Source organism: Typopeltis vanoorti, chromosome 12, assembly GCF_054136105.1.
Source record: "Typopeltis vanoorti isolate ZY-2024b chromosome 12, IOZ_Tvanoo_1.0, whole genome shotgun sequence".
NCBI classification, from domain to species: Eukaryota; Metazoa; Arthropoda; class Arachnida; order Uropygi; family Thelyphonidae; genus Typopeltis; species Typopeltis vanoorti.
Genome location: NC_143560.1, coordinates 33,258,266 through 33,277,083, shown reverse-complemented (window position 1 = coordinate 33,277,083; position 18,818 = coordinate 33,258,266). Strand labels below are relative to the sequence as shown.

At 36.8% G+C, this 18,818-nt stretch overlaps 1 protein-coding gene across 1 annotated transcript in view; it reads left to right on the top strand.

Annotated features, from left to right (window-relative positions):
- LOC150100673 (rho guanine nucleotide exchange factor 17-like) overlaps positions 1-18,818 on the top strand; it is a 425,511-nt gene that overhangs the window by 288,922 nt on the left and 117,771 nt on the right. Inside the window, exons 13-14 of the mRNA XM_090401857.1 lie at positions 2,434-2,510; positions 9,394-9,590. Coding sequence (XP_090257983.1) covers positions 2,434-2,510; positions 9,394-9,590 — 274 coding nt within the window. The remainder of the gene's footprint in view (positions 1-2,433; positions 2,511-9,393; positions 9,591-18,818) is intronic.

The window sequence follows — 18,818 nt, the reverse complement described above, 5'->3', positions numbered from 1 at the left end:
CTAAGACGTACTTCTGCAACTATGGGATTGTGGTCTGATGAGATATCTGCTCCAGGATAAGTCTTTGCACTCTTTATACTACTGTGGAATCTTTTATTTATCAGTATATAATCAATTTGATTTCTGAAAATGTTATGTTGGTTATCTTGAGGCGATTTCCAAGTGTACAGTCTTCTGGGTGGAAGTTAATTATAGAAAAATGAGAGTATATGCCTTTTCCCAACTACCCTTGTTACTTTATTATAAAAGGCAATTGAATTCTAATCTTTAATTGAATCGAATTCTACTTCTTCAATTGAATTCTAATCTTTAATGCAATTGAATTACCAAAACAAGAGTACAACCAACCTTGCAAGATCCTTACCTGATTTTCCTTTATAATATAGGAGAGTCAGCATAGATTTCATGGATTTCACTTTTCTATAGTATTTTTGTCTATCTGCTCACTTCTGTATACGTATTCTACTAATTCAGCTGGCCTCTTTGGCCAAGTGGATAGTGTATCCACTCTCCAACCCGCAGGCTGTGGGTTTCAATCCCACCGTAGGCATGAACGTTTGTGATTGTCTTTAGGTAGGAGATGAATGTCATCGCCCAGTATGAGATCACTGCCCTGCTTATTGGAGGCCTGAAGTGACTTGAAAAGGTTCCATGTTTGGTCTCTAGAGCAGAGTTTCCAGATTATGTAAAAAAAATAAATGAAAAATAGAAAAAAATATATAAAATCGATAAAAAAAAATATAAAATTGATAAAAAAAAAAAAAAGAAAAAAAATCCCTAGCCCATCCATGGTACAAATGTACTATCTGTCTATCTATCTCTCCCTTTCTTCTGCTTCAGACAGGTTGGGGTCTTCTCCTAATGAGGAGTCATGGTGAAATAATGCAGCCGGCATGCCACTCCTCTGCTGCATCCCTATTGGAGGTATTCATGATTGTAGTCCGTGTGTGTTCGCAGGGCCAGTTTGCCTGCTTGCAGGATGAAAAAAACCCAGCTAAATTGGGGGAAATACCCTACTGCCCACACCCAAGACTGGCTAACTTGGCTATGGCTGAGGAAGATCCTTGAGCTCCTCACATGTCTGACGGGAATCAAACCGAGGCCACTCCTTCCCCAGGCATATGGTTGTGAAGCGCACAGCCACCAAGCTAACCGACACAAAATGTACTATAGGTTTACAAATAACCTTTTGTGGGTAAGAGCAACATAAAATAAAATAAATCTCCAAACTTTTCCAGTAGCAAGACTTATTAAATAGCCAGATCAATGGTCCTGTCACTTCCCTGGTGTATTCACTTTTAACTTCCTTCCTTCCTTGCACATCAGATATCCAAGGTACATGTCAACTAAGATAGTTGTCTAATACATCCAGGAGTGTATAAGTGCCTTGTGCCTGCAATTTAACTTACTATGGACAGACAGGAAATTCTGTTAACATCTGTCTCAAAGACCACGTGAAATCCATTCACTGCTGTCATTATGACAAGTCAGGACTGGCAGTGAACATGCCATTGTACAGGCTTATTATCGAAGAAAACTATAGTGCTGCATAGAAATTGTTGAAACTCTGAAAGATTACTTTTGGAGTTAGAATCAGGAATGAAGTACTCTTCCTCAACAAGCACAGCTGCATTAATTTACAAAAAATTTGGAAGATAGTCATTTTAAGATTCCAACCCAACTGCAGTAACCTGTTTTTTTTACCTACTGTGAGATGGTGCCAAAATAGAAAGGGAGATTTTTGTCTGCTACAGTTTTGAATTGCTTTTACTATTGCTTGACTGGTAGTATGTTGTACACAGTGACCAGTTTTTTTGTAATCTGATGATGCTGATTTGAAATACAGCTGTAATAAATAATCATGTTTATTTTGTTTTTATAATATATTTATACTTTAAATAATAATTTTGACACAAAGCAACATTTTTTAAAATGGCTAAAATATATTATATTTCCAGTATTTAACTTTCACTATAACAAACTCCCAGGGGAAAACAGGAGTAGAAATTCTCTATAGCAAACTATCTAGTGGATAGTTTGCTATAGAGAATTTCTTTTGGAGAGCTCCATGAGGTAGGTACAAAGCACTGCATTGTACCTACCTCAATGGAGCTCTGGTCATGATTTTTCAGTAATTTGTTATAGTAAGGTTGTGTGTTATGACTATAGTGAAAGTCAAATACATACAAAAGTGTCTACTGCCTAGCCTTCTAGGCCAACTGATGTAGTCTTCTGAAGCTGTGCAAGACAGTATTGCATATTTAATATTTTTCTAGACTTCCAAATGGTTGTTTCTTTTATTGTTTATTAATAATTTAATTTTCATTATTTCTTTTATTAATTCTTTTGGTGTGTGTGTGATATGAATGTTATTACAGCTTTTAATGTACTGCATTTGTAATTCAGAATATTTTATTCTATTTTCGATTTTAGCTCTTTGTAGAAATATATATAGTGCTCCAGAATTTCTGTATCCATTGCCAATTAGGAAAACAAGAGCTGGATTACAAGTAAACATTTAATATTTTAAATTCATTTATAATTAGGGTTATTGTACTCTAAAAATAGAAATGAAAATGTATTTCATATAACAGTAATACAATTTATTCATAAGTTAAATATCTTCATGTTAGTGATATTGACAACATTTTTTTTTAAATAAATGGTGGAACTAATATTTTCATTTCCTGATATGTACTCTCAAGAATGTGCAGGATATTATGATAGTGTTACATAATAACTTTCTTTGAAAAATTAATGTGTTATTTTTCAGGTGTCCAATATTACCAACTCTTATACCAGTTCTCTATGTCACTACTAACTTCATCAGTTCACCTAGATCTTGATCTTTCTCTAGAAAAACCAATTTCTAGATGGATTTTTGCTAACCTATCTTCCTTCATTCTGTTAGAATGAGAGAAGATAGGTGACCATACCAGTGGCACACTCAGGATTTAATCTTGGAGGGAGCTGTGTACTCAAGATTTAATCTTGGGGGGGGGGGGGCGAGTTGAGTAGACGATTTGAGAATACACACTACGCATTGCATACGACCTATGACTGAACATCTGCAATGATCGCCAATACATGATACCCGTGATCTCTGGTCCGGCTCGGGCAAACAAAGTATCGCCCGAGCACTACTTCTCCGCCTTGCGTTCGCAACGGCCGTGATTCCCGAGAGCCAGAGGGTATTCCCACCTTATGTGACCGCTAATTCATAAGTAGCATAGAAATAGAAGACACAACATAAATTTAAAAAAAAAAAAGAATTTTAATTAGGAAAAGTTTTTGGAAATATTTCTAGGTTTTTTTCCTCTTTCTTTTTTGTGTGTGTGTGGGGGGGGGGGGGGCAGAGGGCCCCCTTGGCCTCCTCCCTGGGTATGCCAATGGACCATACTACCTTAAATTAAATTATACTAAACAAGTATTATTATTATTTTTATTGAAGTGAAAGACTTGTCATCAGAGGTACACACTAACACACACACAAAGCAAATCAAAGTGTGCTTTAAACTCATTCGTTGTGTCCATATTCATCATACTCTCATGCAGTGTGTTCCACTTACCAACTAGCTACTCTTCATATAAAGAACCTGCCCATTATTCCCTAGCTCACACCCTCCTTATGCAGTTTATATGGATTACCTCTTGTTCTACCCCTGTCTTCCATTCTTTGAAAACTTTTTCCACAATAAACCCAGTAACAGTCTCCTACCCACTTATATGCCTGAATCATATGTGCTGTCCTCCTCCTCCTCCTGTTCATGAAGCTCTTCAAATCACATTCCTTAAATCTGTCTTAATGTCTACTTTTTGAAGACCAGATACCCTTCAGTCAATATTCTCTAAACTACTTTTAATATATCCTCATTCTCATGAAAACTAAATATCCAAATCTGCACACAATAACACACAAAGCAAATCAAACCATGCATTAAACTCATTCATTGTATCCACATTCATCATACTCTCAGGCACTGCGTTCCACTTACCGACCAGCCATTCTTCATGTAAAGAACAATGTGAGACTTAATAAACCTCTTTATTTCTGCACATCAAAGTCCTCTGTATCATTTCCATAACCTGATATGATGATTTCACAACTTATGCAATGTGATCACTCAACTTCAGGTTCCTGTTCTTCCACCACCTCCACTAGATCTCTTATCTCCTTCAAAATTTCTCTTCAGAGTGTATACTTTGCATCCTGTCCTTGCCTACCCAATGTCAGACCTTACATTTTTCAATATTGAACTGTTAGATGAACTCACTTGCCTACTCAAATCCTCCTTTAAGGCCACATCTGCTTGATTCCTCATTGTTTTCTAAAATTTTGCATCATCTGCAAACAGTTGCATATTTTCTGTTAAACTGATCCCAATTCATTAATATACATGGTAAAGAACAGTGGCCCAAAATAGACCACCTGCATCACTTCACTTGTGACGTTCCTCTTTTGCAGTACCAAATCCCAATACACATAATTTGCTGATACTTGTTAGACAGCCAGTCTGCTGTCTGTCTAACTTGGTACTCTTACTATTCCCTTCAGGATATTATCTTCATTCAACCATATTTCACTTATTCCAACAATTTTAAGGCAAATAATGGCATTCATAAATAAATGCAACAATTCACTTTTAGATCTATAATCAGTGATGCCCATGTACCTGTCAGCTGTGATTTCTCCACGACCTATTCATGTCCAGTCAGACATATATCTCCTCAGACTCAATTACTTCTCTTATATCCTCGGCCATTCCATTCCTATGTTGACATCTCCATACACATTCTCTCTCTCTCTCAGTGGGGTCAGTATTGATTGGGTAACACAGACCCCATTCCCATTTTCCTGTCTGTCTTATCTTCGTATTCTTTCACCCTCATTTCTCAACTACTACTACTCTCTCTCTCTCTCTCTCTCTCTCTCTCTCTCTCTCTCTTTCCATTGATATTTCAATCTTACCTGTTCCATTTTCCTGATATTTCACATCACTTCTTACCTCCTTTGATCTCTTATTCAGATTATCTCTTATCATAATATTTTTTTGGTCTCTTCTTCAAATTGGAACTTTCTGTACATTTTTCTTTTCAATGTGATATTATTACTACTACTGTTATTATGTGGTATCATTCTTGAGATGAGACTTCAGTCTCATCTCAGGAATGTTACCACAGGAATAGAAGGAATGTATATAATTCCATTGTACATGGGTGGTGCAAAAAAAAACTGATGTATCTAACTACCGACCTATCAGTTTCTCTGGTGTGGTAGTGAAGATTTTAGAGAAGTTGGTAAGAACTTGCATACAGAAATGGGTAGACAAACATGTTATACTCTGCAAGGAACAGCATGGGTTTACTTAAGAAAGGTCATGTTTTAGCAATTTGCTCATATTTTATAACAATGTTATGGCTGAGTTGGATAAAGGGAATAGATACACTATGATAATGTTGGATTTTTCTAAGGCATTTCATAGGATACCACACAAAAGGCTGTTGCATAAACTGAAAAATATGGGACTGGAATATAAACTCTTGACTTGGATCAGGGGATGGTTGACAAACAGATATCAAAAAGTGGTATACAGTGAGTGTGAATCTGCCAGATTTAAGGTAACCAGTGGTGTACGTCAGGGTTTAGTCCTTTGGGCATTATTGTTCAATCTGTACATTAATGACATCAAGCAGGGTCTAACATCAGATGCGCAATTGTTTTGCTGATGATGCGAAGATAGGCAGGGCAATCAGGGATGCTACTGATATTCAGCAATTACAAAATGATTTTTATAGACTTTAAATTTGGGCAAACTAAAATGGTCATCAGTTTAATATTAGTAAGTGTAAAGCTATGCACGTTGGTGTGATTAGAGTTCCAGCAGCATATTATATTAGTGGGGCTATACTAGAAGAAACTGAAGAGGCAAGGGATCTTGACATATTGGTGGATAGGAATTTGAAGTTCAAAGGTCACATAGCAAAAGTTGCAAATAAAACTCAGAGGATAATTGTGATGTTGAAGCGAACCTTGACATGTAAGGATATGGAAGTCATTTTGCCTCCTTATAAGGATTTGATAAGACCACACCCTAATTATTGTGTGCAGATTTGGTCTCCTGGGTTCCAAGGGGATAAAGAAGTGGTGAAAAGGGTGCAAAGGAAAGTTACAAAGATTATATCTAAACTATGGGATTTAGATTATGAGGACCAATTACTAGTATGTGGATTGCAGACTATGGTTAACAGGAGAAATTGGGGTGATACAATAAAGATCTATTAACTTTTGAATGGGTGTTATAGGATATCAACTGATGAAATTTTTTGTTATATGGAAGGTGGTGAGAGAGCACGGGGGCATCCATGGTAGTTAAGTTTCTTCACAGTCAAGAAATGGGTAAGAGCTAGGTGTTTCTTCCCGAGAGCAGTGAGTGAGTGAGTGGAATAATTTGCCCTTAGGGGGTAGTGAGTGCATCTAGTGTGAATTAATTTAAAGGAAGGTATGATAGCTGGTTTGGATGATTTATAGTCTCCCTTGATGAGTCCTTGACTTCCTGGAGGACTCAGATAATAATAATTATAATTTTCTGGGAATGAGGATATAGTAGAGAATTCAGTGGCAGGTGACCAAAATGGTGACAAGTCTGTTGAATGCTCTCTATTGTGAGGGATTTTAGTTTGTGGATTACCAGATTTAGTTGAGTGGCAGATAACAGGGTTAGATTGAAACGCATAAGTGACTAAGAAATTTTATAGCATAAATGCAGAAAGAAATTTTTCATTACATGATAGAGGAGAGAACAAAGGGTTCTTGAGATGAGAACCCTTGGAAGTTAAGGATGTGGTTGGCAAGGATGTATAAGGACAAGATTTTTTGTTAGGGAGTGTGAACAAGTGATATGAATTGTCTGAGGCAGTTGTAAGTGCATTGTCAGTCAATAAGTTTAGGGAGAACTATAATAGGCACACTAACCATTCATGCAATTAATGGTTAACGTGAATTTTCTGTGGTGAATCTTATGACTACACAGAGTTGCTTAAATAATGAATATTTGGCAAGATGGTGAGAACAACAGATCATTCTGTTTACAAAATCTGAAGACCTTGTAGAAGTATCCAAACAATAATCATTTTAGAGAGCATGATGATTGGTATGCTTTCCTCAATAGTTGATTGGGTAGAAAGAGTTGCCTTGCCTGAAAGAGTACATTAGCATTGCATGAGTTTACTGTGAGTGGATTTCATCAATAAAATCCAAAGACTTCATAGAGGTATATCCAAACAAAAATACTTTTATATTTTGTGTCAAAAATAATATATATATATATATATATATGTTACAGATACCAAGCAATTTTACACCTGGTTTTACTCCCTTTCCCAAGTAAGCAAACAGACTAAAAGTCAAGTTTGCGCCTGCAATTGATGCAAGTCTAACTGATCCCACAGGTAGTGCAGGACCAGGGCAACTCGTGGCAAAGGTGGAACAAGCTCCGATCACTAATCTTAATATTTACCCTTAATGCCAAAACACATCTCCAAGAATACAAAACATCATACATCCCCTTCTTGGAGATGTGTTTTGGCATTAAGGGTAAATATTAAGATTAGTGATTGGAGCTTGTTCCACCTTTGCCACGAGTTGCCCTGGTCCTGCACTACCTGTGGGATCAGTTAGAATTGCATCAATTGCAGGCGCAAACTTGACTTTTAGTCTGTTTGCTTACTTGGGAAATGGAGTAAAACCAGGTGTAAAATTGCTTGGTATCTGTAACATATTTATACCCAAGGTAAAAATACTTTCTACATATATATATATATATATATATATATATATTTTTTTTTTTTTTTTTAAATTAAAAAAATTTTTTTTTGGAATTCATTCCTTCTATATGAAATATAAAAATATTTGGTGATGGTTTCAGATTAATTGGAAAGGTTGGTTTGCTTGTAATTATGATCAAACAAATAATTAAGATTATAACTATGGTATCTTATTATTATTATTATTATTATTACTTGACACCTCCAGGGAGTCCAAAGACTCATCGAGGGAAGGCATCTACTACAACTCTCTATCTCCACCACTCACAATCCACCAACTACAATGAACCACAACTACACCCATGCCATCTACCCCCCACCACTACCACTAGTATTTTCACAAACAATCACAAACATCCAAGCCCACGGCAAGATTCGAACCCATGGCCTTTGGCTGGAGAGTGGATACGCTAACCACTCGGCCAACCACACCGGCAGTTGCAGCTTAATTGTGTGTTTTCCTTGGTGGATTTGACTGTTTTTTCCCAGGTGAAAATCCTGACTTTCAGAAGAGAGGAAACAGTTAGTAATGGGAAAATAGTGAATACTATGATTCATTTATCACAGGGAGTGGCCAGACAGATGCTTGATTACATCCCACCCCCTAATATCTAGCCCTGGTTTTGCACTTCCAAATTCTCACTTATCAGCACTTTCTCCAAACATCTAACTCCAAATCATTTAAATGTAGTTTTTCAGCATATATAAATCTGGGTTGAAAAGGTTGCATACAATGTATCATATTGATGGTACTGGATCGCAGGAAATTGATGAGACTAGGGACTTTGGGATAATGGTGTACAGAGAGTTGAATTTCAGAGAGCATATTGCAGACATTGGTAAAATAGTTCAAAAGATTATGTGGATGTAATCTGGGTTTCTTGGGGACCAGGAGATGGTAGAGAAGATTCAGAGACAAGTGACTAATCTGGTGACAGGACTGTGGAATGCTCCCTATGATAATAGGTTGAAGGTGTGTGTAGGTTGCAAAGTTTAGTTGATAGGTGGAAAAGAGGGGACATGATAGAAACTTTTAAGATATTAAATTTGTTTTATAAATTGATGCAAAGGAAATGTTTCAATATATGACAGATAGAGAAGTAGGGGCCATCTGTGGAAGTTTTGTAAGAGTGTGACTAGTAGGGATGTGTGGACTAGATTTTTTGCATGGAGAGTGGTGAGTAAGTGGAATGGATTGCCAGAATTAGTGAGTTCCCTGACAATGAATGAGTTTATGGCATTCACTTATAGGTTTTGTGTCTATAATAGTTAGTTTGGGTCTCCCATGATGAGTCTCTGTACTCCATGGAGATACTGTATAATAATAATGACTTGGAACCATATAATTATTTTGATGTGATATCTCAATGAACATTTTTGTGACTTTTTTATTTGTTATTTAAAATACTAATGAAAATAAACAGTTTCATTATTTTTGTACATTGCTTTTTGCCATAAATCTTATAAATGTCATAAATTTTGTTCATTGCATTCTATTATACAAGAGCATTATGACTATGAAATATGTAACATTTATTTTCATTTTTTATTTATTTATTTATTTTATAGATTACATGTGCAACTCCCACATTAGGTCTGAATCATTATGGATTAAGAGATGTTTGGGTTTGCAATAGTGATGGATATGTTGGACAAGTGTGTGTTTTGAGCATGCAACCTGAACCAACAGTAACTTCTTGTAATGGTGTCAGTAATGCTAGAATCTTGTGTATTGCCTCTGTACCTGCTGTGGCTCTTAATTCTGGGTAACTTAATTGTTTTATCACATTATTTTGTAACATTTTTGTTATATTTTGTGGGAATTCAAGTTTAAAATATGCATTGGGTAAACATGTTTATTTGGAATATGATATTTTTAGAGTATCACTGAAGAAATGGAGAAAAAAATACAAAGGCTATTTTTTAATATCCAGGGTTGTTCTTGTCTTGATCAGAAGTTTTAATTCATTTCATCTTCATAGTAGTGTTTTTATCATTAAAATCTCACATAGAGGATCTTGTTTTCAAATAGCTAACACAAGATGACTTCATGATATTTTTTTAATATCATCCTGCCATACACAAGCAGTTGCAGCACCTATAGCACATTAAGTGCCATGTGGAGGCAAGGGTTGGGATGGATGGAAACCTGTTGATATTTTTCTTGAAAATTCAGACATTATGGTTGTTTGGGATCACTTTGTGAGGAAGGCTTTTCTATAGGATAAACCCAGATGGAATGAAAGATAAATAATAGAAGCAGACCTAGTTGAGCTGTAAAAAGATGGTGGGTCAGTGCTATAGTTCGCCCACCGATTTGAGGTCCCTCGACACTTCTGCGCATCTCAGAAAAAGGAGAATCCATTCCGATAATAGGGTAATCAGTCCGTATAGTGGGATGAGTTGTTTATTATTACCGCTCGGAAAATTAAATTCTCTTTTATGATTATTGTAGTTAACTATGTTGCTTGTATAACAGTTGGAAAATTTTACCTATAAAGCACGTGATTTCACGTGTTGGCGACCAGTTTCGGATGTTCTTCATTTCTTTCTCCCCTTCAGCATGAATTGACTATTCTTGGAAAGACGCGAAGCAGGGACCTGCAAACGGTGGGCGAACTATACTGCTCATAATTTTAAGAGGCTTAGGAGAAGGGTGAGGAGTGACAGATATCAGTTCAGTGGAATGGCACCCATAGAAGTACTTGTAGAAAAAGCATACAGCAGAAACAAACTGGTGAGATAGTGGTGGAATCAATTCATTGAGAGATGGATCATTGATCAGATACTTCTCTCTCTCTCTTCACCTCCCCCCCCCACTGGACAGTATGTAGAATTTTTGGAGAGGTTGCTGGTGCACTACCAACAACCTCTGTTGTTGTTTCCTTAATCTTTTAAATATTTGGCTTTTTCACTGTTTTACATGAGTGAAAAAGCCAAATATTTAAAAGACTGAAGAAACTATTGATCCAGTGTGTTTGTGCCAGGAAAGGCTGGAGATAAATGTCATTCTCAAAGAAGCAACAGATCTGATCCTGTTCAGTGATTTGTTTGTTATCAAAGGCAAGGATGGTGAATTGAGAGTTTTTGCAAGAAAGTAGGCAGGATTGTGTGTTTTTTTTTGTTGTTGAAATTGAGAGTGATTAGATTATCCTCAACCCATTGAAAAATGATTTGAAGGTTTGTGTTCAAGGCACCGAAAAATTTGTCAAATGAGTAGGAGGAATATGTCATCAGTGAAACTATAAATAAGAAACTGTGGAAAGAAACTAGCTATCTAATTATGGAAGATAGATAGATTAGATGATGTGAGTAGGTGCTAAACCTGATCAGATTATTCGGAAATGTCAAGCAACAGCACGGTTTTTCAAACTTTTTTCCACATCATGTTTCCAGGAGTGGGTGGTAAGCACATATAAGCAAAGTTGCACCCAGTGGCATTTGCAAGGGACCACAAGGTCTCTTACAAAGGTTTTTTCAAAACAACTCTTCATGCAGAAGATAGTTTGCTATATTTGTTTATTGCAAAGTCAGATTTAGATTTGTGAATGGTTATATGACAGAAAAAGTGAATGGGAAAAGTATGAAAGAGTGAGAAACTGGAAGTAAGTAGATATTTTCTATTCTTTTCTAATATTCTATTCCATGCTCATGAGGAATACAAAATGCAGGCAAGAAGGATAACCAGTATGGTAAGGTGGGCTAAATCAGAATATGAGAGTAATTTAGCTAAGCAGATCAAAGAAAATCTTAAAGACTTTTTTCCTAATATAGTGAATAAGAGAAGGAATGATATGGAAGGATTACTTTAATCAGTTCCAATGGTAGGAAACTTGACAGAAACAGAATAATTGATAGATATATGAAGAGCCAAAGGCTTCAATTTAACTTAAACAAGAATAATTGAGTTACTAGATGATCACTCTGCAAGGGTGTATCCCTCAGATAGAGATATTGAAGTGCCGATATGACAGACTGATCTTAGAATTGAATACAGTGGGATTGGATAGCATATTGGCTTGTGTGCTACTTGCGTGTGGAATACAACTGACAGTGCCTCTGCTTAATAGCTGTTTAATCTAAATCTTAGCTTTGTTTAGTTTCCAAGGGAAAGTAAAATAGTTGAAAGAAAGAGAGTAAAATAGTTCTGTTATGTAAAGGTGACCCCAAGACAGAAGTAGCAAATTACAGACTAATTAGTATCTCAGTAGTGGTAGTTAATCTTAGAAGTGGGTGAGTATTGAAAAAGTTGGTTAAAGGTAAAATCCAGGATGGGTGGATAAGAATATAGCACCTTATGGTGAGTAGCACAGCGTTCTGGAATTTACAAAGCATTTGACAGAATACTACATGGGAAAATTATTGCATAAATTGGAGCAAATAGGAATAAATATGAAGTTGGATGGAGACAGACAAGCTCTAGAGAGTAGTATATGGTGGAATAAAATCTAGGAAAATGAGGATGACTAATGGAGTGCCTCAAGGCTCTGTACTAGGGCCAATGCTATTCAGTTTGCATATTAATGATATAGGGAATGATCTAAGAGGGAATATTCAGATGTTTGCAGATGGTGCAAAACCATGGAGAGCAATAATTGATAAAGGCAATGTAGACATTCTGCAGGAGGATTTAAAAAAATTGGCAATGTAGGCATAGGATAATGGTTGTCAATTTAATGTTGTAAAAGATAAAGTTAGTACTTTAGAATGAAAAGATCACATACTGTGTATTAGATTGATTGCATTGGATTGCAAGAAATTGACAAAGCTAGAGATCTGGGGGTGATAGTAAGCAGAAAGTTGAAGTTCAGAGGACATATTGCAAAAGTTGGCAAAATAGCTTAAAGTATAACTTGGATGTTGTGAAGATCACATACAAATAGTGATAGGGAGATTATTATAGAACCCCTTTAGGGATGTTATTATAGAACTCCTTTATAAGGTTATGATACCACTGCATTTTTGACTGTGCACAGATTTGGTCACTTTGGGTTTTTGAGGATGATGTGATGGTAGAGAGGATCCAGAGATTAGTGACCAAATTGACAGGTCTGTGGAATGCTTGCTATGAGGATTTTTGCAGTTGAAGGTGTGTGGGTTGCAAACTGACAGGAAAAGTGGGGAGATGATAGAAACTCACAAGTTACTGAGTGGGTTCTGTAAGATAGATACAAAGGAAATTTTTCAGTACATAATGAGTAGAGAGAGTAAGATAGAGAGAACTAAGAGTCATATCTGAAAGCTATGTCAGAGTGGATTAGTAAGGATATGTAGACTAGTTTTTTTTTTTGCTTGGAGAGTGGTAAATGAATGGAGTGGATTACCAGAGGTAGTGGTTAGTGCCCTGACAGTGAATGAATTTAAGGAGAGGTATGATAGGTATTATGTGAATGATGGTTAGTGTGGGTCTCCCACAATGAGTCTTCTATCTCCATGGAGATAGCCATATAATTATAATTTAATATTATAGTTATATTTTGTATGCTTCAGTATAGGCCATGAATGAAGCTGAAGTTCTTGATTTGTGGTATGTTAAATTTTTTCTCAGACTGTTCTTGCATACCTGTTGTTACACTATTGCTTGGATATGGGTGAGAATTTTAAATAGAAATCAATGAATGAATGGGAAGGCCCTCATTCCGTTGAGAATAATTTTGGTCACCCACTCAGAACAAGTGTTTAGATCAGGAAAGTTGGGAAGGTAGTGTGGCCATTGAAAGGAAGAGTAGAAGTCTTGTAGGATGTTTCACTTTGCATCATTGTAATCACAAAAAGGCAGATTAAGTATGGCATAAAAGGACATTCTTGGAAAGAGAAAATTTTTACAAATTATATTTTGAGTTACTGAAAAGAGACATGACCTCTACAGTATACTTTGAAGGAAAACTGGTTAACAGATTTGAGATCCAACTTACTGAGTGAGTGGAGGTTTTCGGATATTCTTGCTGGTAGATGCACTGTTTGTATTAGGTCTACGTTTTGCATCTTTTTGCATAATTTGTGAAAGTTTCCTCTTCCATCTTGATCACTGGAATTTGAAATTGGACTGCAGATAATATCACAGATAAGAAGTCTAAAAAAGAATTTGGAAAGTAGTAAAGACAGCAAACAGATGTTATTGAACGAGACAAGCCAGAAAGGGCCAGAAATAAATTATTTTAGCTATTATTTTGCTATTATTTTAGCTATTATTAATAAATTATTTTGCCATTGTTCCTCAAGAAATACTGGATTGCATGGTAGCTGAGATGCCTTGAACCTCATCTATATGAACAAGTGGAAAGGTTCATATAGATTCAGTTTGTGCCATCAAGAGACAGTGGTGGTGGTGGTTGTCATAGTTGATATTTGAGTTTCAGTCAAACATGGGTGGCTGAGTCTGGATGCCGTATGTGATGTTGTACATCACTTGTATTTATGCCATGAATGTTAGTGAAATGAATGTGGAATTGTTTTTGTATGGTCTTTTGTGTTTTTTATATTTGGTAGTTTTTGAGCATTTTTTTTTATTTTAAATTGCAATGACATCATTTTGGTTAGTTTTTTATTACCATGATTCATTTTGATAAATAGATGAATAGAGAGTATGAATGTATAGTAAGACGAAATTCTTGCACAGAGAATACCAAATAGTATTATCTGTTAAAGAGTCCACTCCCATTGCCATAATGTAGCCTCATCAGAAGACAGAAGGATTATGCTCTGGCTCATGGAAGCCTCTTGATGCATAACCATTAGGTCCAGTCTTACTATCTAATCTCCAGCCTGCACAACCGCTTTACTGCTGTGTCCTCAGTGAAGGAGGTTTAAGGTATGTGTGGTATGTGCTTCAGTATTTGTGGCATGCACTTGAAGAGTATCACTCATACTACATTGAAGAGGAGGAGGTGGAGTAGAAGCTAGAACTCTTGTTATGGAGGCCATGGCATCAGCTATTTCCAACCTCCACTAAGCAGGCTAGTAATGGTGGCTATGGTCATCTCATCCACTGGCTAGCAAGTCTATTTGACATTTCCTTCAATTAAGAAGATATCAATCATTTTGCAACAGGAATGACCTATATACTATTATTATTATCATTATCATTATGGGCTACTCTATGGAGTCCTCAGATTCATCAAGAGAGAGGTCCTAAACGAGCACTATCCAACATTTGTACAGTAGATATCATACTTTGCTTTGAATTCATTCACAGTTATGGTATTATGGTACCCACAACAGACTCTGGGAATCCATTCCACTCATTCACCACTCTCCAAGCAAGAAACCTAGTTTTAACACACTTGATAGCCCTAGTTCTCCCACCACCAGACCTGTTCTGAAAAATTTCATTTTTATTAATCTTGTAAAATCCCATCAGTAATTTGTATGTCTCAATCATATCACTCCTTTTCTGCCTTTAACCAGTTTCTAATCTGCAACCTATTCTCATAAAGTTCATTCCATAGACCTGCTATCATCTTGGTTACTTGCCTCTGAATCCTCTCCACTTCTTCCTCATCTACAGGAAATCCTGGTGACCTGCACACAGTAGTCAAGTGGGGTCTTATCAAGGCTTGATAAAGAGGAATAATAACCTGTTTGTCTCTTTTCATCAAAATATTCTTCAAGAACCAGATAAGCCTCAAAATGCATAATCTTACCAAAAAAGCATTACTTTGCTACATTAAACTGATATCCATTCTCCTTTTCCCAGACTGCAGTCTATCCAAATCAACCTGCAAAATTTTAACATCATCTTCTTTTTGTGCCTTATCCCATCTATTTGGGGTCAGCCTTGCAAGTCCTCTTTTTCCATTCTTTCCTATCTTGTGCCATTTCTTCAGTTGCTCCACACTCTTCTCACCACTTCTCTCCATGTCTTTTTCGGTCTACCTCTTCCCATCCACATTCAGATTCATAGTCCTATTTACACTTTCGGCTGCTGAGCCCAGTTCAACATGTCCAAACCATCTTAACCTGTTTTCCCCCATTTTTTCAACTATTGGTACCACTCCCCAAACTACCTCTGATAAATTCATTTCTAATTTTATCTTTTCTCATTATTCCACACATCCACCTTAACATTCTCATCTCTGCCACATTCATCCTTTGCTCGTGTATTTTCTTTTCCGCCCAACATTCTGATCCATACAGCACGGCAGGCCTCACAAAATTTTAACATCAACTGTATTAACTATTGCTCTACCCAATTTTTCATCATTCCTTTCATATCATTTCCTATATCATTAATGTACAAATTAAATGCTAGCAGCCCAAGAACAGAGTCCTGTGGAATGCCACTAGTTACATGCCTTCTTCTGAACTACTCCTGAATAAACTACTCTCTGATATCTTTCCATCAACCACCCTCTTATTCACCTTGCCAACCCTGTATCCATCCCCATGTGCTGAAGTTTATTGATTAGAATGTCAAATGCTTTTGCAAAGTCCAGCAGTATTGCTGTAAACCCGTTACCTTTATCCAACTTAGCTGTCACTGTATTATAAAACATAAGCAAGTTGCTGACATGTACATTTTGGAAATTTATGGAGACAACTACCGTGTTTGAGTAAAACTTTAGTTTAATATAAACCAAAATCAACACTCGACATATGACATACGACCTACCCTTCACAAAACCATGTTGCACACCCCCCCATAGAGTAGCCCATTTCCGTCTATCCATTTCGTATTTTGCTCTTAACCAACTTCTCCATACCTTAACAACAATGCCTGATATGCTGATTGGTGGATAATTAGCTAATCTATCTTGGAGTTTTGGAGTCTCCTTTATGCAAATGAAGTATTTCCTCCTCTTTCCACCCCCTTGGGACTAATTCAGGGTTGAGACTTAGATTAAACAATGTGCTCAAAGGCACCGACAATTCCCTAGCACCTTCACATAAAACTCAAGCATATACCATCTAATCCCATAACTGTATTCACATTAAGGTTCTGTAATATGCTATGCACCTCGATTTCGTTTACTTCAGTTCCCATATAAGACTTTGCCTCTCTCTCTTTGCTGCAGTATCTCCACTTGGATACTATACTCTTGCAAAGTATTCACTTAGTAATTCTACTATTTTGACTGAAACAGTTACCTCCTTACCTAATTCTTTGGCCTGCACTGCCAATTTCCTCTCATACTCTGATTTTGCTTTTCTTACCACACTGGTTACCCTTCTGGTTTGTGCTTTGTACTGATCATGTGCCTGCTGGTCACGTTTCTCCTTGAATTCCCTCCACAGTTTTTTCTTTTTTTTTCAGCTCCAGCTTAATATTCATCCATTTAAGTCCCACTTGATTTACTCGCCTGACTATGTATGTGGTCTGCCATTACTTCCCTCAAACAGTTCTCTACCACTTTCCATGCACTATGAACATCCAGCCCTTGCAGTTTCACATGCCATGGCACTGATCCAAGCAATCTCCTAAGCTTGTCATACTTACAGGCTCTGTAAATTCACATATAACCCCTCTTAACTGAAAATTCTACACATTCAGCCACCTCCCAGGTCAAGACCATATGATTCTCACTAGTTGGTGGTAACATGGTTATATTGGTTATAGACAAATTCTTAGATGCAATTAGATTGAGCACTCTCAAACCCCTAGTATATTCCATGACATGCTGTCTCAGGTAATTATTCCTTAGTAACTGCATAAATTCCATTTCCTTCCTTTCCAATCTATGTTCCCACAATTGAAATCCACTATGATAATTACTGCCCTCCACTCATTCAGCCTCTTTGCTGACGCATACTATCCCCATCATCTTTTCCATCCACTATTCTATAGCAGCATCCAACTATATATTTTGCTGCTGGCGTCTATCTCACACCAGATAGCCTCAGATCTGCTATTTTCATTCTCCTGCAATGGAACTTGTACTCTCTCTTTGGTTGCAGTTCAGCTGTCATCAATAACACTCCTCCCTCCATTCTTTTTTCTCTATCCTCCCTGAACACACTATACCCTTTACATTCTATCCCAGTAGCCATATCATCTTCTCTCAGCCATGTCTCAATAATTCCTATAACCTTTGGCCAGGATGAACTAACTAACGTTAAAAATTCCTCCCCCTTGTTCCAAATGCTCTGGGCATTGGTGTTCATAAAGTGTAAAATCCTCTTAGGTCCACTGTTATCTTGATGCTTTATACTTACTATTCCATTCTTGTGTGTTACCAGCTTAACTTAGGCATTTTATACACATTCTTAACACAACTGTGACTGATGTCTGCATATCCACTCAACAGCCCCCCCCCCTTCCCAAGAGCTCTAGTTTATCTGATTTTGCACATCAACTTTCACTTCATTCAACAACACTTTTTCCAGACACTGAACATAAATCGATTCAGATGCAAACAATCCTTCTTGTAAGTCTCTTTGCCTGTCAAATTTACTCCACACATCCATGGGTGTCGTCAGTATGTTCAGCATGCCCTTGATGAGTATCACTCACTCTGAATCAAAGAGGAGAAAGTGGAGGTAACCTGAACCCTTGCTTTGGAGACCATGGTATCAGCTGTTTGCAGTTTCCACTAACAAGTCAGTAGTGGTGATTCTGCAGGCTGTGCTCAACCACCACCTTTATCAAGTCTGGTTGACAATTTCCCCAACTAGAAAGATATCATTTTGCAGGCGTGCTCACTGTATATTGAGTAGAGCCCCTTTTGTAGAAATTTTTTTTATGAAAAATTAGACTGTTGTGGAAATCAGCCAAAAAAATCAGCATAAAAAATATTTCATTTTGTCTGTGTTATTAGAAATTTTGAACTGCTACTGAATTCATGAGTACATTTTTTGAAGTGTCATTAAAAAATGATTGATTGTTGCTGTCTTGTGATTATGTGATTACATCACTAGGTAATGGGAGGCATCATGCATCTGCATTGAAACCATACTCAATGAGACTTTAATCCATTATACAGTTTCTATATATTTCCTGCTTCACTCCAAAAGCTTATCAATTATTGTATTAAGTGTTTTTGTTTATTTGTGAATAT